This window comes from Caretta caretta, chromosome 14, assembly GCF_965140235.1.
Source record: "Caretta caretta isolate rCarCar2 chromosome 14, rCarCar1.hap1, whole genome shotgun sequence".
Taxonomy (NCBI): Eukaryota; Metazoa; Chordata; order Testudines; family Cheloniidae; genus Caretta; species Caretta caretta.
In genome coordinates, this window is record NC_134219.1 from 32723840 (window position 1) to 32742543 (window position 18704).

At 49.5% G+C, this 18704-nt stretch overlaps 1 protein-coding gene and 1 long non-coding RNA gene across 3 annotated transcripts in view; one reads left to right on the forward strand and one right to left on the reverse strand.

Annotated features, from left to right (window-relative positions):
* Window positions 1-304: 304 nt before the first annotated feature.
* Window positions 305-18704, reverse strand: part of LOC125628885 (E3 ubiquitin-protein ligase TRIM39-like) — a 72421-nt gene continuing 54021 nt past the window's right edge. For both annotated transcript variants that reach the window (XM_075119751.1, XM_075119750.1), the window contains exons 3-8: window positions 11768-11998; window positions 11436-11458; window positions 9195-9310; window positions 5531-5590; window positions 2534-2662; window positions 305-1217 (exon numbers count right to left, since the gene is read on the reverse strand). In XM_075119751.1, the coding sequence (XP_074975852.1) occupies window positions 706-1217; window positions 2534-2662; window positions 5531-5590; window positions 9195-9310; window positions 11436-11458; window positions 11768-11998 (1071 nt within the window). In that variant the 3' untranslated portion in view covers window positions 305-705. The remainder of the gene's footprint in view (window positions 1218-2533; window positions 2663-5530; window positions 5591-9194; window positions 9311-11435; window positions 11459-11767; window positions 11999-18704) is intronic.
* On the forward strand, window positions 12346-18704 carry LOC142069227 (uncharacterized). Its single transcript, XR_012665017.1, has 2 exons — window positions 12346-13320; window positions 16209-18704. It is a non-coding gene; the product is annotated as an uncharacterized LOC142069227 (long non-coding RNA).

Below are 18704 nucleotides of genomic sequence, written 5' to 3' on the forward strand. Positions count from 1 at the left end.
GAGACATCCCATATCTACAGAGGAATGTGACTTTGGCCCCTGTTGCAGGAGCTGTCACTGGGGGGCCCCAATGAGATCTGATTAAAGAGTTTTGTACAAAATGCTCCCTGCTGGTGTAGAGGTTCCAGCTTCTCTCTAAACCCCAAATCCCAATTAATTAATTCTCTATCCCTGCTGCCACCACATCTGCCTGTCCCCCAGCCCAGCAATTACTTCTCCCACCAAAACCCTACATCCCTCCCTGCCCCGCAGTGACCCTCTGCTTCTCCTGCAGCTTCAATGGGTCTCCCTTTCTCTCCCCCCCCCCCCCCCCGCCTCCCAAAATCCCTGGTGCTGCAGAGATGGAGGGGGAGGAGATGGAATAAGGAACCAGAGGGTTGGGTACACGGGAGTCCTCCAGGGTCATAGAGACTAGCATGCCTGTGGCTAGGGAAGCCCATTTTTTAATTCCCCCCATGTATTAGTGACACTGTCTGACTGAAGATCCCCAGAGTCCTCCTGGACCATAGAAGATAGCGACAAACAGTCTAAATAGCTCCTTGGGCAATGAGATTGGCTTCTCCATCTTGATTACTTGCTTCTTTCTGTGGTTTCACAGTCCAGACATGAGACCCCAAGGACCCTCCAGGGTCATAAAGACTGGAGTTTGCAAGGCTAGAGAGGCTGATTTCAGGGTCCTCAGTGCAATATTTCACCCCCTGTGTCTCAGGGACACAGTCTGAGCTCGGATCCTGCTCCCACCCAGAGCCAGGGGTAGATTCTCTCCCCAGGGACAGAGGCTGGTGGGAAAGTGAAGATTGGGGCCTTGTTATCAGCATCGAAAAATGTCACTTGGCCCCATTCACAGTCCAGACAAACCTGGATCCTCCTGGGGACCTGGCTCAGGGGTAGTATGGTTGCAGGGGAGGTGAGAGCCTGGAACAGACCCAACCACTGCACAGCCCAGATCCCCACTTCAGGGTTAAAGCTGACTTCTCCCTTCCTCCTCATAGACTCTCTTGCCACTCCCACAGCCCAGAATCCTCTGTCCCCCACCTCCACATCCCAGCAATATATCCCTGAAGTGAATCCCTCAGAGCCAAGCACACAGGCCCAGGAGTCAAATCTCTCTGGATTGTTCGGCAGATGTTGCCTGGTGTCTCCCCATTTCACACTTTTCTGATCCTCAGACAGGATGAGTCGGGGATGAGCCGTGTCTGGATCCAGAATCACATTCACTATGGGAGAGAGAGAATCAGAGTCAGCCCTGGGGGAATCTGGGACCATTTCTCACACTCCCTAACATCCCTGCTTGGCAGTTCCTCAACCTGTGTAATGGGATCCACTTCTGTACTTTCTCATTTGAATATAGAGCCTGCAGCTCCCTGCTCCCCAGCTGGGGCTGGTTCATTCCCAGCAACAGAGACTTGGCAAGGAAGGTAGCAAAAGCTTGTAATTAGGAGAGTCCTGAGGAGGCAGGTACCAACTTTGAACCCCAGAGGGAGTCTCCTCCCATAAATGCATCCTCCACTGCCAGGCCTGGGAGCAGAGATGAAGACGCAGCACAGGGGAAGAGCCAATAGTTCAAGGCCAGTGAGCAGGAAGCAGGAGGTGGCAATGGGTGGGGCAGCCCCTTCCCAGCCCAGAGAGAAGGGAGGTCTGCAGGTGGCAGCACTAGAGAGACACCATCTCCCCAACCCACAAAGCAGCTGCAATGGCAGAGCCCAGCCCTGCCCAAAGGAGAAGAGCCATGGGGAACAGTCTGTCCCCCAGGTGAAATGGGGAAGGGTGTGACAACCAGGAGGCTCTCTCTCCTGACCATCTTGAAGGTAATATTGGAAAGACTTGTCAATGTCAATACAAATTCTCAGATCACAATTAAGGTGGCTTTAGGGCTGGGCAGTGCAAGTGTCTCTGGTTATTGCAGTGTGGGAAAGTTGCTTTCATGGACATTTTCTGTTAATGGAAGGAAAAACTCCCCCAAAGCTCACCCTGGATGTGTGATCCCAGAGATCCTCCCTTCCCTGCTCTAGCTCAGGTGGGAAAGAGTCTGGAGGGGAAAAGGGTCACAGAGATTAGAGCACAGCGTCTCTGATTTACAACACCAGCCTGGGGAGCTGCTTCTCTCTCCTGAATGCCTGAGAATAAGCAGAGATGCCCTGGCAGTTCGTCCCCCTGGCTGCTGAGACTTTCTGTGGTGGCTGCTTTTTCCCTCCTTCCCAGCTGCATCTCCCTACTCTTCCACACCTTAGTGTGCAGGTGGTTGAAGCCCCCTTGGTGCATCAGAGGATAGCCCTGGATGGTACAACCAGACTCAGAACTAGAGTGACTGGATGGAGCCCACAGTGCTCAGCCAGTGCACGGGGCTGCCCACCCTACATGTCCCCTCTTTTGTGTTCCAGAAGGTCAGGACAATCTAGCCTCTTGCTTCTCTTGCTTTCCTCAACCAGGTCCCGTGAGAAGGTGTTTCCCATCCATCCCTCACAGCTGGCCCTCTGTAACTCATCATCGCCTCTTGCACCACAAGCCTCCCCAGCCACCTTTGACATGCCACCTGTATTGGCTGAAGGACATCCAGCTGGTCCATCTCTGTACCAGTCCCCGAGAACATCTGTACATGCTCGTGCTCCACACCATCCACTTCCTTGCCTTTGTGTTCCATCCTGACTCCAAATGGTGGGACCTACAGGAGAGAAAATGAGGAACTGTGGTGGGCCAGCCTGCACTCCACTTTTGTTCCACAGCCCACTGGGGATATTAGGTGGTGTGTCAGCTTGCAGCCCCTTTTCCAGCTCTTTTTGAACCTCTTACTAAAGTTCTGGCTGCAATATTCCCTGCACCTCCTGATGTATACACACCCCATTTGTGACTTCGGAAAGTGGCAAGACCACCTTATTAATCTCCTCCTGGTGATGGCCAAGATGGCCACACATCACTGCAGGAGGACAAATCTGGAGGGAGGGAGAAGTGCTCTGAGACTGTGGCATGTATATCCATTCCCTTTTAAAATCATGTCTCCAGGCACCATTCCCCTGGGCAGTGTTCACTGACTCCTTAGACACCTTTGAGGAGCGATGGATGCTCTCTGGGGTTCTCTGCTTGGTGTCCCCTTCTGGCTCCCTCATTTTTAATTTCTGACCTCTCTCCTTGTCCTGGTTTCTCTTTCATTGTCCCAAATACTCCATTGCTCCCTGGGCTTCATGGTTTCTCCCCCTTAGCTGAGGGGACGGGCCTTTAGCTTTGGGAAGGCGTAGATCCACCATGTCCCAGTACATGCAAATAGCATCTCCCTGCTTTTCCTGCTGGAGCTTCTCCTCTGAGGGTTAGAGAGGCAGGTGAGAACCTGAAGTTGCAGGGAGGGGAGTTAGAGGAGGAAGGTAATAGATATAAACCTGGGGGAAGCTCTATACTGAGCCTGTCCTTCTCTCCCTGGCCTGGGAGAAGAGAAGGGGATGGGTATTGGGGATGATCCACTCAGGCCAGAGAGTGGCCCCTTCTCCAGCCCAGAGAGCAGGGAGGATGTGGCAACATCAAAGAGGGACCATATCTCTAACAGAGGAGAAAGAGAGCAACTCAAATGGGAGATCTCAGCCCAGCCCAGCTGAAGAGAAAGATGGGATGCTGGTGAAGAGCAATCGGAGCGAGCACCTCACATAGGGGAAAGGAAAAAAAGGTGGCAACCCATCTGAATTTAATATTTAAAGGGCTTACGGACATGTATGGAAATGCCAGGGTCAGCATTAATGACATATCTGTGTTGGTGAGGGAGAGTGTATCTACACAGCAGTTTAAGCCTGGGTCTGAGCCTGGGCTCAAGCCAAACCCTCATTGCATCCACACTGCAAATATGCTAATCTAGGGCTCTGATCCAGAGTCCCAGGACCCTGCAGGTCTGGAGGGTCAGAGCCCATGTTAAACTGGAACCCAGGGTCCAAGCCCTATTGGTTTCCTATGTGCATGCATCCGTGGCTTGACTTGGGTGTGGAAGTCTTCTGGGTATATCCTATAGTTCCTGGAGGCGGAGGAGCAGTGCTACAGGCAGCCAGCACAGCATGCCAGACACAGCATTACTACCTGGCCGAGAGGTCCCCCTTCCTGCTCCTCCCACAGTGGTGGTGGAAGTTTCTCCTCCATGGTGGTGCACGGAGCTTGCCTGGAGCAGGGAGCAAAGTTAGGAGGTGGGTCATCCTTCCCTCAGCCATACTGAGCCGAGAGCTCTGTCACTTCTTCTCCCTGCAGGGCAGCTGCTATGGTCCCTGCTCTGCTCACTGGCCCTTACTCCAGGCCCTCCTGCCCTCTCTTGGGCTGCAGGTGCAGGGTCACCTGGGCAGCATGCACTATTAGGGTGGTCAGTGGGAGCCAGCACCAAAACTTCTCCGCAGCATCCCAGAGGTCTGGGGGTGTGGTGATGGCAGGGATAAGGGATTCCCCAGGGTTGCTGGAGCACACTGCATCCCAAGCCTTGGGGATGGATTTTGCCACTTTGCAGCAAGCAGCAGCCAGACTGGAATGTGTGTGTGTCTTCCCTCTGACACCTTCATTTTATGTCAAACTTCAAAACAAACTGAAAAAATCAAGCAAGCAAGCAAAAACTCCTCACCTTCATTGATCATCCTATTTGAAAAATTAAGAATTACAAAGTTTCACTGTAATAGTTTGACACCGTGGAGACTGATGTCCTCATTATCCTTAGGACAGGCACAGGGGCATGTTTTTTGCCAATGTGACCGAGCCTGGAGCTGGAGAACCCAGTTATCCGATTAGACAGTAATTCAGTATAATGCCCTCTCAAATGGAGACAGCCACCAAATGAGCTAATTATGCGGCGTATGTACTCATGTGCTCCTTACGGGCACCCGCGTCCCATCAATAGCACGGCCACAGTTAGGAAACAGGATTGGCAGTCGAGTTTCCCCCCAGTGCAGAAAATTCTTAACCTAGAGTTAAAATGCAATGTTGATGCTCAAGCCCAGGATTCCCTGACAAGAGGTCAGCTGACTCAAATCCCTTACGCTTACATTGCTATGTAGGCCTAGCCTCAGAGTGTTTGTTGGTCAGGGAGAGAGTTTCTGTTCGTCAGTGGGTGCAGGGACTCAACACTAAGGATGGTATCAGGATTGTTTGTGTGATTTCGGCTTGGGAGCTCTTAGTATTTCATGTTTCAGAGTAGCAGCCGTGTTAGTCTGTATACGCAAAAAGAAAAGGAGGACTTGTGGCACCTTAGAGACTAACCAATTTATTTGAGCATAAGCTTTCGTGAGCTACAGCTCACTTCATCCGATGAAGTGAGCTGTAGCTCACGAAAGCTTATGCTCAAATAGATGAAGTGAGCTGTAGCTCAGAAAGCTTATGCTCAAATAAATTGGTTAGTCTCTAAGCCACAAGTACTCCTTTTCTTTTAGTATTGCATGTTTTTGTTTTTATTTTTATTTTTAGGGGTGTGTGTCATGGTCAGTGTTGGTTTGGTTTGTACATTTATCTAGAAGTTCATGAAAATGTTTTCATGGGATTTTCCTCTTTATTTAATGATAATCTCCACCTGAAGTCTCACCTGGTCTGTGTGATCCTAAGGATTTCCCTCTTATTGTCTCCAATTCAGATGGCAGAATGTCTGGAGGGGGAAAGGATAAGATAGATGATATTTCATGCTGTCATATTTGTGACATACTCACTCTTAATTGACATAATTGTATTTTAATTAAGAGAGAAAAACAGTTGAAGAGAGACAGAGACACACCCAGATTTTTAACAAAGGCTAATATGAATCATCCTATTTTCTCTTTCATTCAAGCGACTCAAATCAACAGAACCAATATCCATGAAGCCTCAGAACCACTCAAAGAGACACTATGTGGAAGACAGATTTTCTGTTCCCTCATCCTCCAAACCCAGCTGATTTCTCATTCTCCTTTTGCATTTTGTCATAAGCCAGGCCAGATCCTGCAAAGATTTTAGCATTAATGTAACTTTACAAACATTGGCCTCTTTCACATCAGTGGGATGCTGAGACTTTTCAGGATGAGGAGCCTGAATTGTGAGCTCTTTGGGTCTATTTACTCAGTATATGTACAGAGCTCAGCACAATGGGGCTTTCATTCTGCATAGACTGAAATACAAATAATATTAAAATTATTTCATAAATGCGGAAACTGAGTCAGGGAGAGAATTGGCTCAATGGGCCTCATTCACCCCTGCACTGGTAAAGGGATGGGGGAAACAGTTTGTGGTTCTCCTATTCAGTAGCTGCTGGGGTCAGTGCAGACATTGGCACAGGCTGCGGAAGTCCGGAGGTCCAGCCTGAGTTGCACCTCTGGTCCAGTGGCCCCTAGATGACTTCTCCCGGAGGCAGTGTCAAAGGCACAGCTTTACCCTGGCCACACCCCATTATTCCTGCTCCACCCCTTCCTCCTCTGCCCAGCCCTCAACAACTCCACTCTATTCCCTGCTTTCCCGGGAACACTCCTTGAGCCTGCAGCTGCTGTGGAGGAGCTAGAGACATAAGAGGCTCCTGTGCTGGGAGGATTCTCCTGGGTTTACACCTTCCCTACAGCCCCTTTGGCCCACACAAGCTGCCACACGGGGCCAGAGCACAATGGTGAGCTGGGTCCACATTTCAAAAGTGGCCTTAAATTGAGGGTTTACATTTTGGTGCCAACCTTTAGGCCTTGTCTACATAGTTTTGTCGGCAAAAGGCAGCTTTCGTTGACAAAACAGTGGAGGTGTACACACTACAATGCACCTCTTGGTGACAAAACTCTCCTGCTTTACTGACAAAATATAACCACCTCAATGGGAGGCATAGAGATTTTTGCAGCAAAGTTGGATCAACAAAGTGTCAGTGTAGACACTGTGTTTGTTACGTTGCTGTAACTGGCCTCCGGAAGGTATCTCACAATGCCCACCGTAACCGCTCTGCTCACTGTTTGGAAATCTGCTGCCATTCATCCAGCTATGTAGACATGTGTCCCTCCCCTTTCAAAGCCCCAGGAAGTCCCCCATACACAATTTGTCTCTCTCACATACACACTCCCCACACACACAGTCTCTCTCACGCTCCGCAAACACATGCTCTCTCTCTCTCTCTCTCACACACACACACCCCACACCCTATCACACATGCTTCCCCCACACAAACACACACTTCTGTGGGCTTCTTGTATTAGTGTTAGGGTTACCATATTTGAATATTCAAAAAAGAGGACACTATGGGGGGGGGGGAAGGCGGTATTTGCTCGCCCCACCTGCCCCCACCCCAACTCCACCTCTTCCCCGCCCCCATTCCAACCCCTTCCCCAAAGTCCCCGACTCTGCCCCCTCTCTGCCCCATTGGACCCCCCCCGCTGCTGGCTCCCTCGCCGCTCGCCTCTTCACTGCCCACCGCTGGCTCGCCGCTCGCCTCTTCACCCTCCCCGCCTGCCACTTGCCTCCTCACCCGCGCACCAGCCAGCCACTGGCTCCCTCGCCGCTCGCCTCTTCACCACCATGCCCCACTCGCCTACTCACCCCTCCTGCCGCAGGTCGCTCTGGCTCCTAGGATCAGGGGCAGCCAAGGGGTCTCCACGTGCTGCACCCGCCACAAGCGTGAGCTCCGTGGCCCCCATTGGCCAGCACCAAAGAAAAGCACCAATGGGAGCTGCCGTAGCCATGGAGTGGGGCTTACAGGTGCCGGCAGCACGCAGAGAGCCCTCCCCCGCCAACCCCTGACTCGACCCGACCCTAAGAGCCAGAGGCACCTTCCGGGGGGCGAGGTGGGGAGTCCCAGCGGTGCTTACCTGGGGCGGCTCCCAGGAAGCATCCGGAAGGTCCCTCTGGCTCCTAGGTTCGGGTCAGGTCGGGTCAGGGCGGGGGCGGAGGGCTCGCTGCCCGCTGCCGGCACCTGCAAGCCCTGCCCCCGCAGCTCTGATTGGGCAGGAGGCAGCACGCGGAGACCACCTCTGCCTCTGTGCCTAGGGGCCGCCCACACTGCAGGCTCCTGCCAGCGGGCAGGTGCCGGGAGCTGCCCCAGGAAGCGCCACCAGCCCCGGGACTTTGGTGTGTGTGGTGAGGTGAGCGGTCCCCAATATCGGGACAAAGGGTGTCCCAACCGATGTGGCAAAATCCCAGACGTTTTTGGATATTTAAAAATTCCTCCCAGATGGTGATTTAAGAACCAAAAAGCTGGACATGTCCGGGAAAATACGGACGTATGGTAACCCTAATTACTGTTCAGCAGTGTCAGTTTGGTCATATTATCAAGCGTTACTCTAAAAAGTGATCTAAGATGTGTAACTTTTCAGGCACACACAGAAATCATTACAAGGTTCATAGCACAGTGCAAAGAATCAATGCCAGGTTCAGCACACTACAGCAACACACGTTACTGTGGCTCAGTGTTAAAATGCTCCTTCAAGGCATCCTCCAGCCAAATAGCCCCCCATTGGGCTCCTCCTATAGCCTTGTGTTCAATACAAGCACAATACACAGCACAGCACAATACTGAACAGCAGGGTAGTATCCATGCTTTCTGACAGTGATGGCTGGGGTGCAGGTTGCCAGGGCAGTTGAAAAATAGCTGGCCATACAGTAGGATGCCCATGGAACAATGAGATTGAGAAACCTTCATCATGTGACTCTCTACCTGCCTGCATGAGGCATTGCAAACCCTTCACAAAGCACCTTCTGGCCAGGGGCACAGTGGGATAGCTACCCAGAGTGCCCTGCTGTCTGTGTCAATGCAAAGCTACTATTGTGGATGTGCTTTGCCGACACAAGGAGCACAGTGTGGACATGCAACAGTGGTTTTATTATAGCAGTGGCTGTTTGTTGGCGTAACTGGAATCGACAAAACTCTGTAGTGTAGATAGACAAGGCCTTAGGCACCTGGGGCCCGGAGTTCCTTGGTAATGGGCACCTGCAGATCCTACGGACTCCAGCTGCATATGGGGCTGCTAAACAGCTCTGGAGCACATGCCCTGTAGTTCTGTAGTTGGAAGAGAGAAACCGAGGTACCCCAAATTTTGTACATTTTTACCTTAATGATTGTACCAAAGTTCACAGAGTGAAATAATGTGAAAGATCCTGGCACCTGGGCCCTTACTTCATCTGCTCAGTTTGTCTGCTTTCTACTTGTTATTAAATAGGTACATAATCTAATTGAACCAGCTGCCCAGAGCCCATCTCCACCCATAATCCCAGAGACACACCCTGGTTTCCTTTCCTAGATCCCTTCTCAGTACCTTTGAACTTCCACAGAATCTCCATTAGAGCAATATTTCGCTGGGAGAAATCACTGAGTCTCTTTTCCAGCTCAGGAGAAATCTCCACTGGCTGGAGGAACTTCCCCTTCTCGCACCTGGAGAGGAAGAATTTCATGATATTATGTTTCTTTTAGTGACTCATTATAATTCCTTGCTAGTGGAAGTTGCTGCTCTTATGGGCCTGGAGTTAGAATTCCTCCACTTCTCCCAGTCTCAGAGCAGGCACAGCACTGGCCATGGCAGTGCAACCTTTCCCTAAAGGCCCCATTAATATTCTTCATCTCTGGCCTGGACAGAGCAGATCTGTACATCAAAGGGGAATCATGTTTTCATGACCAATTCACTCCTTCGCCTCCATGCACTAATACTAGTATGTTCCCATATTTCATGCGCACAGTGTTATCGGATTGTTCTTTCAGGAACTAGATTGAAACCTCAGGGGCCCCCACCCCCACCAGTTCCTTCCACACAGGTCTCCAAACAGTCCTGAGGTGGTAAAGACTCTTGATTTCTGCTGTCCAGGGCATGATTGTAACCAGTGCCTTGAGGTGAAAGGCCCATATTGATCCTCAGGGTTCTGAGGCAGCCAATTCCCCGGGGATGTAATATCTCTAGGAAATACTGTAGGCCAGTCTTTCCCACTGAATAGATAATTCAAGAGTCCTGTGTAAAAGGGTGAGGATTAAATGCATAAATGGGAATTACATTCAGAATGTGACCTTGCCCCATATATTTTGCTGCAGTGCCCTGGGGAACTATAGTAAAGAACAGAATTATCAGATACATAGATGAACATGATTTGTTGGGGAAGAGTCAACATGGTTTTTGTAAAGGGAAATCATGTGTCACCAATCTACTAAAATTCTTTGAGGGGGTCAACAAACATGTGGATAAGGGGGATCCAGTGGATATAGTGTACTTAGATTTTCAGAAAGCCTTTGATAAGATCCCTCACTACAGGCTCTTAAGCAAAGTAAGCTGTCATGGGATAAGACGGAAGGTCCTCTCATGGATTAGTAACTGATTAAAAGACAGGAACCAAAAGGTAGGAACAAATTATCAGTTTTCAGAATGGAGAGAGATAAATAGTGGTGTTCCCCAGGGGTCTGTACTGGGACCAGTCCTATTCAACGTATACATAAATGATCTGGAAAAAAGGGTAAACAGTGAGGTGGCAAAATTTGCAGATAATGCAAAACTACTCAAGATAGTTAAGTACAAAGCAGACTGTGAAGAGTTACAAAGGGATCTCACAAAACTGGGTGACTGGCTAAAAAATTTGGCAGATGAAATTCAATACTGATAAATGCAGAGTAATACATATTGGAAAACATAATCCCATCTATAGTTATAAAATGAGGGGGTCTAAATTAGCTGCTACCACTCAAGAAAGAGATCTTGGAGTCATTGTGGATAGTTCTCTGAAAATATCCACTCGATGTGCAGCGATAGTCAAAAAAGCTAACTATGTTGGGAATCATTAAGAAAGAGATAGATAATACAACAGAAAATATCACATTGCGTCTATATAAATCCATGCAAAATCTTGAATATTGCATGCAGACCTGGTCACCCCATCTCAAAAAAGGTTCAGAAAAGCACTACAAAAATGATTCTGGTTATGGAACAGCTTCCATATGAGGAGAGATTAATAAGACTGGGACATTTCATCTTAGAAAACAGACGGCTAAGAGGGGAGCTATGATAGAGGTCTATAAAATCATGACTGGTGTGGAGAGAGCAAATAAGGAAGTGTTATTTACTCCTTCTCATAACGAAAGAACTAGGGGGTCACCAAATGAAATTAATAGACAGCAGTTTTAAAACAAACAAAAGGAAGTATTTCTTCACACAACGCACAGTAAACCTGTGAAACTCTTTGCCAGAGGATGTTGTGAAGGCCAAGACACAAACAGGGTTCAAAAAAGAACTAGATTATTTCATGGAGCATACGTCCATCAGTGGCTATAAACCAGCATGGTGTTCCTAGCCTGTGTTTGGCAGATGCTGGGAATGGTGACAGGGGATGGATCACTTGACGATAACCTGTTCTGTTCGTTCCCTCTGGGGCACCTGGCATTGGCTGCTGTTGGAAGACAGGATACTGGTCTGACCTAGTATGGCCATTCTTATATTTTTATGAAATGTAGAGTCAATACACTCTCCAAGCCCTTTCACAGCATCGTAAAGAATGAGGGGAAGTGAAATAGAGCCACATACCTGCTCAAGGTGCTTCTGACATCCTAGAGAGGAAAGAGACAGAAAAACAATTTTAGTCCCAAATGCTGCCCACTGGGGATCCCAGAGAAGGGATTTTGCAGATATGGGAAAGAGAGGCCCTGTCTTGGCCCTAGGGCCATGGATTTGCTGAGTTAATGTCATCTCTAATATAAATGAGTCTGTAATTCTTCAAAGAGAAACAATAATTCACATTTCAGGAATGCACACACTGAATTACACTGTGAACTCTGACTGCTGGTCTCCAGTGCCCATGATTCAGGAGCTGTCCTGTCCCTGTGTTTGGATCAGGGATGTTTATAACTCAGTCTCACCTGCAGGAATTCACTTGCTGGCTTCTGACACTTCCCCTCCAGCTCACTGATCAAGTTGCTGAGACGGAAAATCTCCTCAGACATTTTAGTGACATTGTCATTCTGTATCTTCACAATCGCCTTTTCCAGATTTTCCAGCTGGCCCAGCAGGAGTTGCTCTTCTTCTTCTAGAAACTGCCGCAGTTGCTGAAATTCAGATACAACCTTCTGCCTCTTGTTTTGTGTCTGTATCTATTTTTTTTAAAAGAAAGAACAGGTAAGGGTTAGAGAGAGAGTCTAGGGTCCGTTCATGGAGTGCTGACTGTGCAGGAGAGAGAATTTCTTTGAAAATTCTGTGATGTCTAACACATGATTATACCCTGTCGTTAGTAGGGAGAGGATTTTCTACCACTTTCCCATTTGTCCCTAATATTTTATCATGGGATGTTTCTATGTCTGACATAGTCAGCACACTGTGTTAAGCCAGACCCAGAGCAGCAGCCAGCAGGACTGAGCACTACATTAACAGAGATGCGAGGGGAGAGAAATAATTAACAATGCAAGAAATGTCTGCAGACTCAGGCAGACAGCACTGCACGAGACATAGTCTGCTCACCTTGGGAGGAGTTTTGTGAAAGACACAAGGGCTAGAAATTAACTCATTAATTGGAATGGAAGCTTAGATTCTACAGAATATTGTTGGGAACACTGGGGCATGGCCACTAGGTAACTCGAGGGGATGGAAGACCACGAGTGTCGATGAAGCCCCCTCGCACTAGGCCCCGGTGTCCTTGGCCCCCCTCCTCCTGCCTGGAGGCACTCGCAGCAGCTCTGCGTGCTAGGCCCAAGTGTCCTTGGCCCCCCCGCCTGGAGGCACACACAGCAGTTATGCTGAGAATCTGCAACAGTATGTTGCAGAGTCAGACTGCCTGAAACTAAGCAAGGCCAAACAGGGGAGATATGGAAGAACAATGCTGAATAAAGCAGCTTTATGTATAGTTTAACAAATGATACAGAGAATCAGGGAACTAGCTGGGAACTGGATTGGCTGGCTATATGGATACTTGGAGCAGCTTGCTATTGGATAAGTATGCTGGGAAAAAGGATGTATAAAAGCCTGTGTAACTTCCTGCTCTGTTGTGCAGGATTTGAGATTTTATTCTCCCTGTACCTTTTTGCAGCTGCAAATAAACTTTTCTGCTTCTCCACCCCGTTGTGATTATTGAGTGTAGCACACCGGGTAACGAACCAACTCAAGCTGTTGTTCAGCCTCTCGGCACTGGGTGCCGGCAACAGCTTTTGGCGTCCCTGGGTGGGCGACGAGGCTGCAATTTAGCCTTGCCCGGACCCCTCCTGGAGGTCGAGGATTGCAGCGAGAACCGACGCCCAGCGCGCACCGGTGAGTTCATCGGGGGCCTCGGAGGAGACGCGATTTGATCGACCCCAGAGGGCACAACGGTGCAACGCACTCATATAGTGGAGAAGCTGTTGTGGACGGCGGTGAAGAACCGGTCCCTTAGACGTGGGGGAGGAGCAGCTGCAGGCCACGGTGAAGAACCGGACCCTTGGATAAGGTAGGAACCTATTAAAATCCGGATTATATGCTCTGTTGGAACCTGGGGACGCCCAGAGTTACCCTGTAGGTATGGGACAGGGACAGAGCTCAAAGGTTAGGGCACGGTGTACGCCCCTAGAGTGCATTCTAGCAAACTGGAAGGTATTTGGTGCGGATCCGATGACTAAGAGCCAATTAAAACGATTCTGTACAGTTGACTGGCCTCAATATCAACTAGAGGACCAGGAGTGGTGGCCACCAGGAGGGTCAATTAATTACAACACGATCCTCCAATTAGTTTTGTTTTGTCAGTGAATGGGTAAATGGAATGAACATATGTATGCGCATTTGTTTCTGACTTTATGTACTCGACCAGATATTTTACAGCGCTGTAATCTGACTCCGACTGGTTCGGTAGCAGCTAATGTTAGTCCCCAGACCCCCACCCCCACTGTAATGGCAGAGCCGGTGTCCCCTTCGGCCCCTACACCCACACCCACACCTTGTAAGTCCCCCATGGTTGGCCTATACCCCTTAATCACCGAAACTAAAGTCGCCCGGTCTGGATCAGACAGGCGTCCTGCCACAACTATGCAAGTTTAAACCCATGTGCCATTCAATCCAATAGACTTAGCAGCTTTTAAAACACAGGCTGGGGAATTCTCAACCAACGCAAGCAGGTTTATATCAGTCTTTGAGGGGTGCCTCAGTAGTCACAAGCCGATTGAGATGACTGTAATATCCTCCTGAGAACCCTGTTGTCTGAGGTGGAGAGGGATCAGGTTACAGCTAAGGCAAGGGGAGCGTCAGCTTTCAAGCGAAAGAAAGGAAGCTATCTGTCAAGTTCCTACCCCAAGTAACCGTAAGCGGCTCAGGGCATTTCTGGGTATGGCAGGCTTTTGCAGGATATGGATCCCAGAGTTTGGACTGTGGGCTAAACCCCTGTATGACTGTGTAAAAGGAGCGGATCATGACCCCTTCTATTGGACCCCAGAGGCTGACAGGGCATTTAAAAGTCTGAAAAGAAAATTGATGGAAGCCCCGGCTCTGGGCCTGCCAGATCTCTCTAAGCCGTTTCAGTTGTATGTACATGAACGAAGGGGGGTGGCCCTAGGAGTGCTTACACAGCTGTTAGGAGCATGGAAGCGTCCTGTGGCTTATTTTTCTAAGCAATTGGATCAGGTTGCAAATGGTTGGCCGGCATGTTTACGGGTGGTCGCAGCTACTGCCCTATTGCTTGAGGAAGCCGAGAAGCTAACATTGGGAGGGGTTATGCAAATCTATACTCCCCATATGGTCCGAGCCTTATTGGATGCAAAGGGAGGGCTTTGGCTCACCCAGGCTCGGATTGCTCGGTACCAGGCTAAGCTGTTAGAGAACTCTGAAGTCACCCTACAGCCTTGCCCCTCCCTTAACCCAGCCACTCTCTTGCCAGAAACAGAGGAACAGAAACATGACTGTTTAGAGATCATAGATGTCCAGTACTCCAGCCGTCCGGATTTAAAGGATGTACCTCTCCCAAATGCAGATCATGAGTGGTACACTGATGGTAGCAGTACTGTAATAGATGGGCAAAGGAGGGCGGGTTATGCTGTTGTGACCCTCCATGACACTGTGGAAGCTGAAGGTTTGCCTGCTGGGACCTCTGCCCAGCTTGCCGAACTAATAGCCCTGACCCGTGCACTTGAACTGTCAAAAGGAAAGCGGGTCAACATTTTTACTGATTCAAAGTATGCTTTTGGTGTGCTGCATGCTCATGCTGGCCTATGGAAGCAAAGGGGAATGCTGACAGCCCAAGGCTCCCCAGTCAAGTACGGGCCCCAAATCCTCCGGCTCCTAGAAGCCATACAACTCCCCTCGGAAGTGGCGGTGGTACACTGTAAAGCCCATCAAAGGGAGGATCAAGATGTGGCCAGAGGTAACGCCCGGGCAGATAGAGAGGCTAAGCATGCTGCCACCCTGCCATCCCCTCAGGCTGAGAACGCCCATATGCATGCCCTTATCCCATCAGAAAGGGAAACTTCCAACCCCTCAGTACTCTGTGGAGGAGAGACAGCTAACTGACAAACTCAGTCTCCGGGAAAAGGAGGGATGGCTCCATTCCCCAGAAGGGAAGGTCCTCTTACCAAAGGGCCTAATCCGGCCAGTGCTGCAGAAACGACATCAAACCACTCATGCTGGCAGGGAAACACTTATCCAGCTAATGGGAAAATACTTTATCACTTCCGGACTCCGACCCCTGGCTGCCCAGGTACAAGCGGACTGCTTAGTCTGCCAAAAGAATAACCCCCGACCGGGACATCCTGTGCCACCAGCTGCCCTAGAACCCACTCCGGGCCCCGGACAAGTGTGGCAAATAGACTTTACTGAGTTTCCCCGGACCCAAGGGTTCAAATATCTCCTTGTTATAGTGGATCGGTTCAGCGGATGGCCAGAAGCCTTCCCATGCTGTAACTGCACTGCCAGGACAGTGGCCCTCAAGTTTGTTAAGGAGCTCATTCCTCGCTTTGGACTCCCCCTGTGGATGGAATCTGACAATGGGACACACTTCACGTCAAAAATCATTCAAAGCATCTCACATGCCTTACAGATCCCCTGGAAACTCCATACACCCTGGAGACCGCAAGCCAGTGGTGTAGTGGAGCGTACCAATCAGACCCTTAAACGGCATCTCTCAAAAGTGTGCCAAGAAGCCTCACTGCGATGGCCTGATGCTTTGCCCCTCGTCCTACTCCGTATCCGCGTTCTCCCAAAGGGTAGATTAGGGCTCAGTCCCTTTGAAATTATGTTTGGAAGGGCATGGCCCATGAATGGCACCCCGGTTCTGTCAGGGGAATGGGAGTTGGGTAATGTTTTTTTGTCACAGTATATGTGTTCCCTGTCTGCTGTTCTCTTGTCTCTTCACAGGCATACCAAGGATTCCCAGCCTCTCCCCTTGGACTCTCCCGTTCACTCCTTACAGCCCGGTGACTCTGTGCTTGTTCGTACCTGGAAAGACGAGCCTCTCCAGGAAAAGTGGAAAGGACCCTATACCGTCCTGCTGATCTCCCATACAGCGGCAAAGATCGAGGGACACAAGAACTGGATCCATCACTCTCGTCTGAAGGCAGTACCTGCCCCCTCGTCAGCAGAACAGTGGACCGTCCAACCTGCTGACTCCTCATCTAGTGAAGATCTCGGGCTAAAGCTACTGTTTAAAAGACACAAATAGCGGGCACCTTAATGCTAAAATGGGCCCACCCAGGTATTGGAGACCTTGGGTTGGGAAGACTTTGGTAATAATTAATTGGGTAACATTGTTATTCTTTGTATTGGTATTTCCAAACTGTGCATATCGGGAGCATAACTCCTTTGTTTTGCTTGCGCACCATGTTGCTAATTTAACAAACCAGACTGATTGCTGAGTATGTGCTCCAACTCCACTATCCCCCAAGACGGGAATGCCCCTTGACATGCTGCCCTTGACCCTAGCAGAATTAGCCACCACCAAAGAGCAGGAAAGAACGAACTCACCGTTCTGGAACAAGACCTCTTTACAGCAAGCCACCTATCAGGACCAGGAGTATTCAGTTGCAGTACTCACTGAGGGAGTGTTATGTTTTACCCGAAACCAATCTGATCCCTATGGGCATCCTGTGGGAAAGAGCTCCTGTGTTATTACACAGTGGGCTGATGGGTATTGGATAAAGACCAACAGGGGAGGCCAACAGTGTGGGTGTAATGGTTGCTCCCCTTTTAGGGAAACACTTACAAATAATCTTACCACAAAAAAGGGGTTTGGAAATGTAACTTGCCGTCCAGTTAATATCTCCAATGTAGCAAGCCAATGGTGGGTTTGTAGTGGTCCCTATGGCGAGTGTAATTTGAACGGGACAATTAGAAATGCCCCCACTTGTACCCAATCAGGAGGATGGGATGCCCCCTTTGGGGCATATAAATTATTTAAAAAAAAACAGCCAAAGCAGCCCTAAATATCCCAGGAATCCCCTTAAGAAACAGTCCTTACTGGGCCCTACAGGGTCACTATTTTGTATGTGGCCGAAAGGCTTACAAGGTGCTGCCAGCCAACTGGACAGGTAGCTGTTATATAGCTCATGGAGTTCCTCATCTTTCCATAACTGCCACACTGCCCAAAGGAAAGATTAGAAATGCCCGAGACACCTCTGTTGAGTCACGAGAAAAGACCCTGCGGCGACTGACTAAGGCATTGGAGGGCAATATGAAAAATGCCCTCACAACCGAGAAGCTGGTAGGGTGCTCTGTCCTGGGAATAGCGCCACTGTTTACTGGGCCAGCCATGGCATGCATAGGCCGCTATACTATAAGGCTGCAGATGGTACTTGAGAAAGTGGCCTTAAAGTTAGAGGACTCGGTTAGTGATTTAGGGTCAGCAGTAAAAACATTAAATAAAGAGGTACAGCAGCTCAGGACGTTTTCCCTCCAAAACAGGCTGGCTTTGGACTATCTCTTGGCATCCCAAGGAGGGGTTTGTGCCCTCATCGGGCCCCGATGTTGTGTATATGTAAATGATAGCAGTTATGAGATCTATGAAAAGGTGGTACAGGCTGAGGCCCATGCCCGAGCCGGAGCACAGGTTGCCTATACTGCCCCAGAGAACGATTGGTTGCAAACCTTGTTTTCAGGCTGGGGTTTGTCGTCTTGGCTTGGTGGTTTATTTAGCCTGCTATTGAAATTTTTCTTTACTGTATTGATTGTATTACTGGTATTATGCTGTGCAGTATCATGTGTTAGGGCCCTTTTGCAAAAGTTAATAAGTCATTCTCTTCAGGGCTATCACAAAGTGCTTATGCAAAGTCATATTGTAAAGAAATAAGTAGCCCAAGTGAGAAAACTCAGAGCCAAGGCTGTTGAGTGTTCTCAAAGGGGGGAGTTGTTGGGAACACTGGGGCATGGCCACTAGGTAACTCGAGGGGATGGAAGACCACGAGTGTCGATGAAGCCCCCTCGCACTAGGCCCCGGTGTCCTTGGCCCCCCTCCTCCTGCCTGGAGGCACTCGCAGCAGCTCTGCGTGCTAGGCCCAAGTGTCCTTGGCCCCCCCGCCTGGAGGCACACACAGCAGTTATGCTGAGAATCTGCAACAGTATGTTGCAGAGTCAGACTGCCTGAAACTAAGCAAGGCCAAACAGGGGAGATATGGAAGAACAATGCTGAATAAAGCAGCTTTATGTATAGTTTAACAAATGATACAGAGAATCAGGGAACTAGCTGGGAACTGGATTGGCTGGCTATATGGATACTTGGAGCAGCTTGCTATTGGATAAGTATGCTGGGAAAAAGGATGTATAAAAGCCTGTGTAACTTCCTGCTCTGTTGTGCAGGATTTGAGATTTTATTCTCCCTGTACCTTTTTGCAGCTGCAAATAAACTTTTCTGCTTCTCCA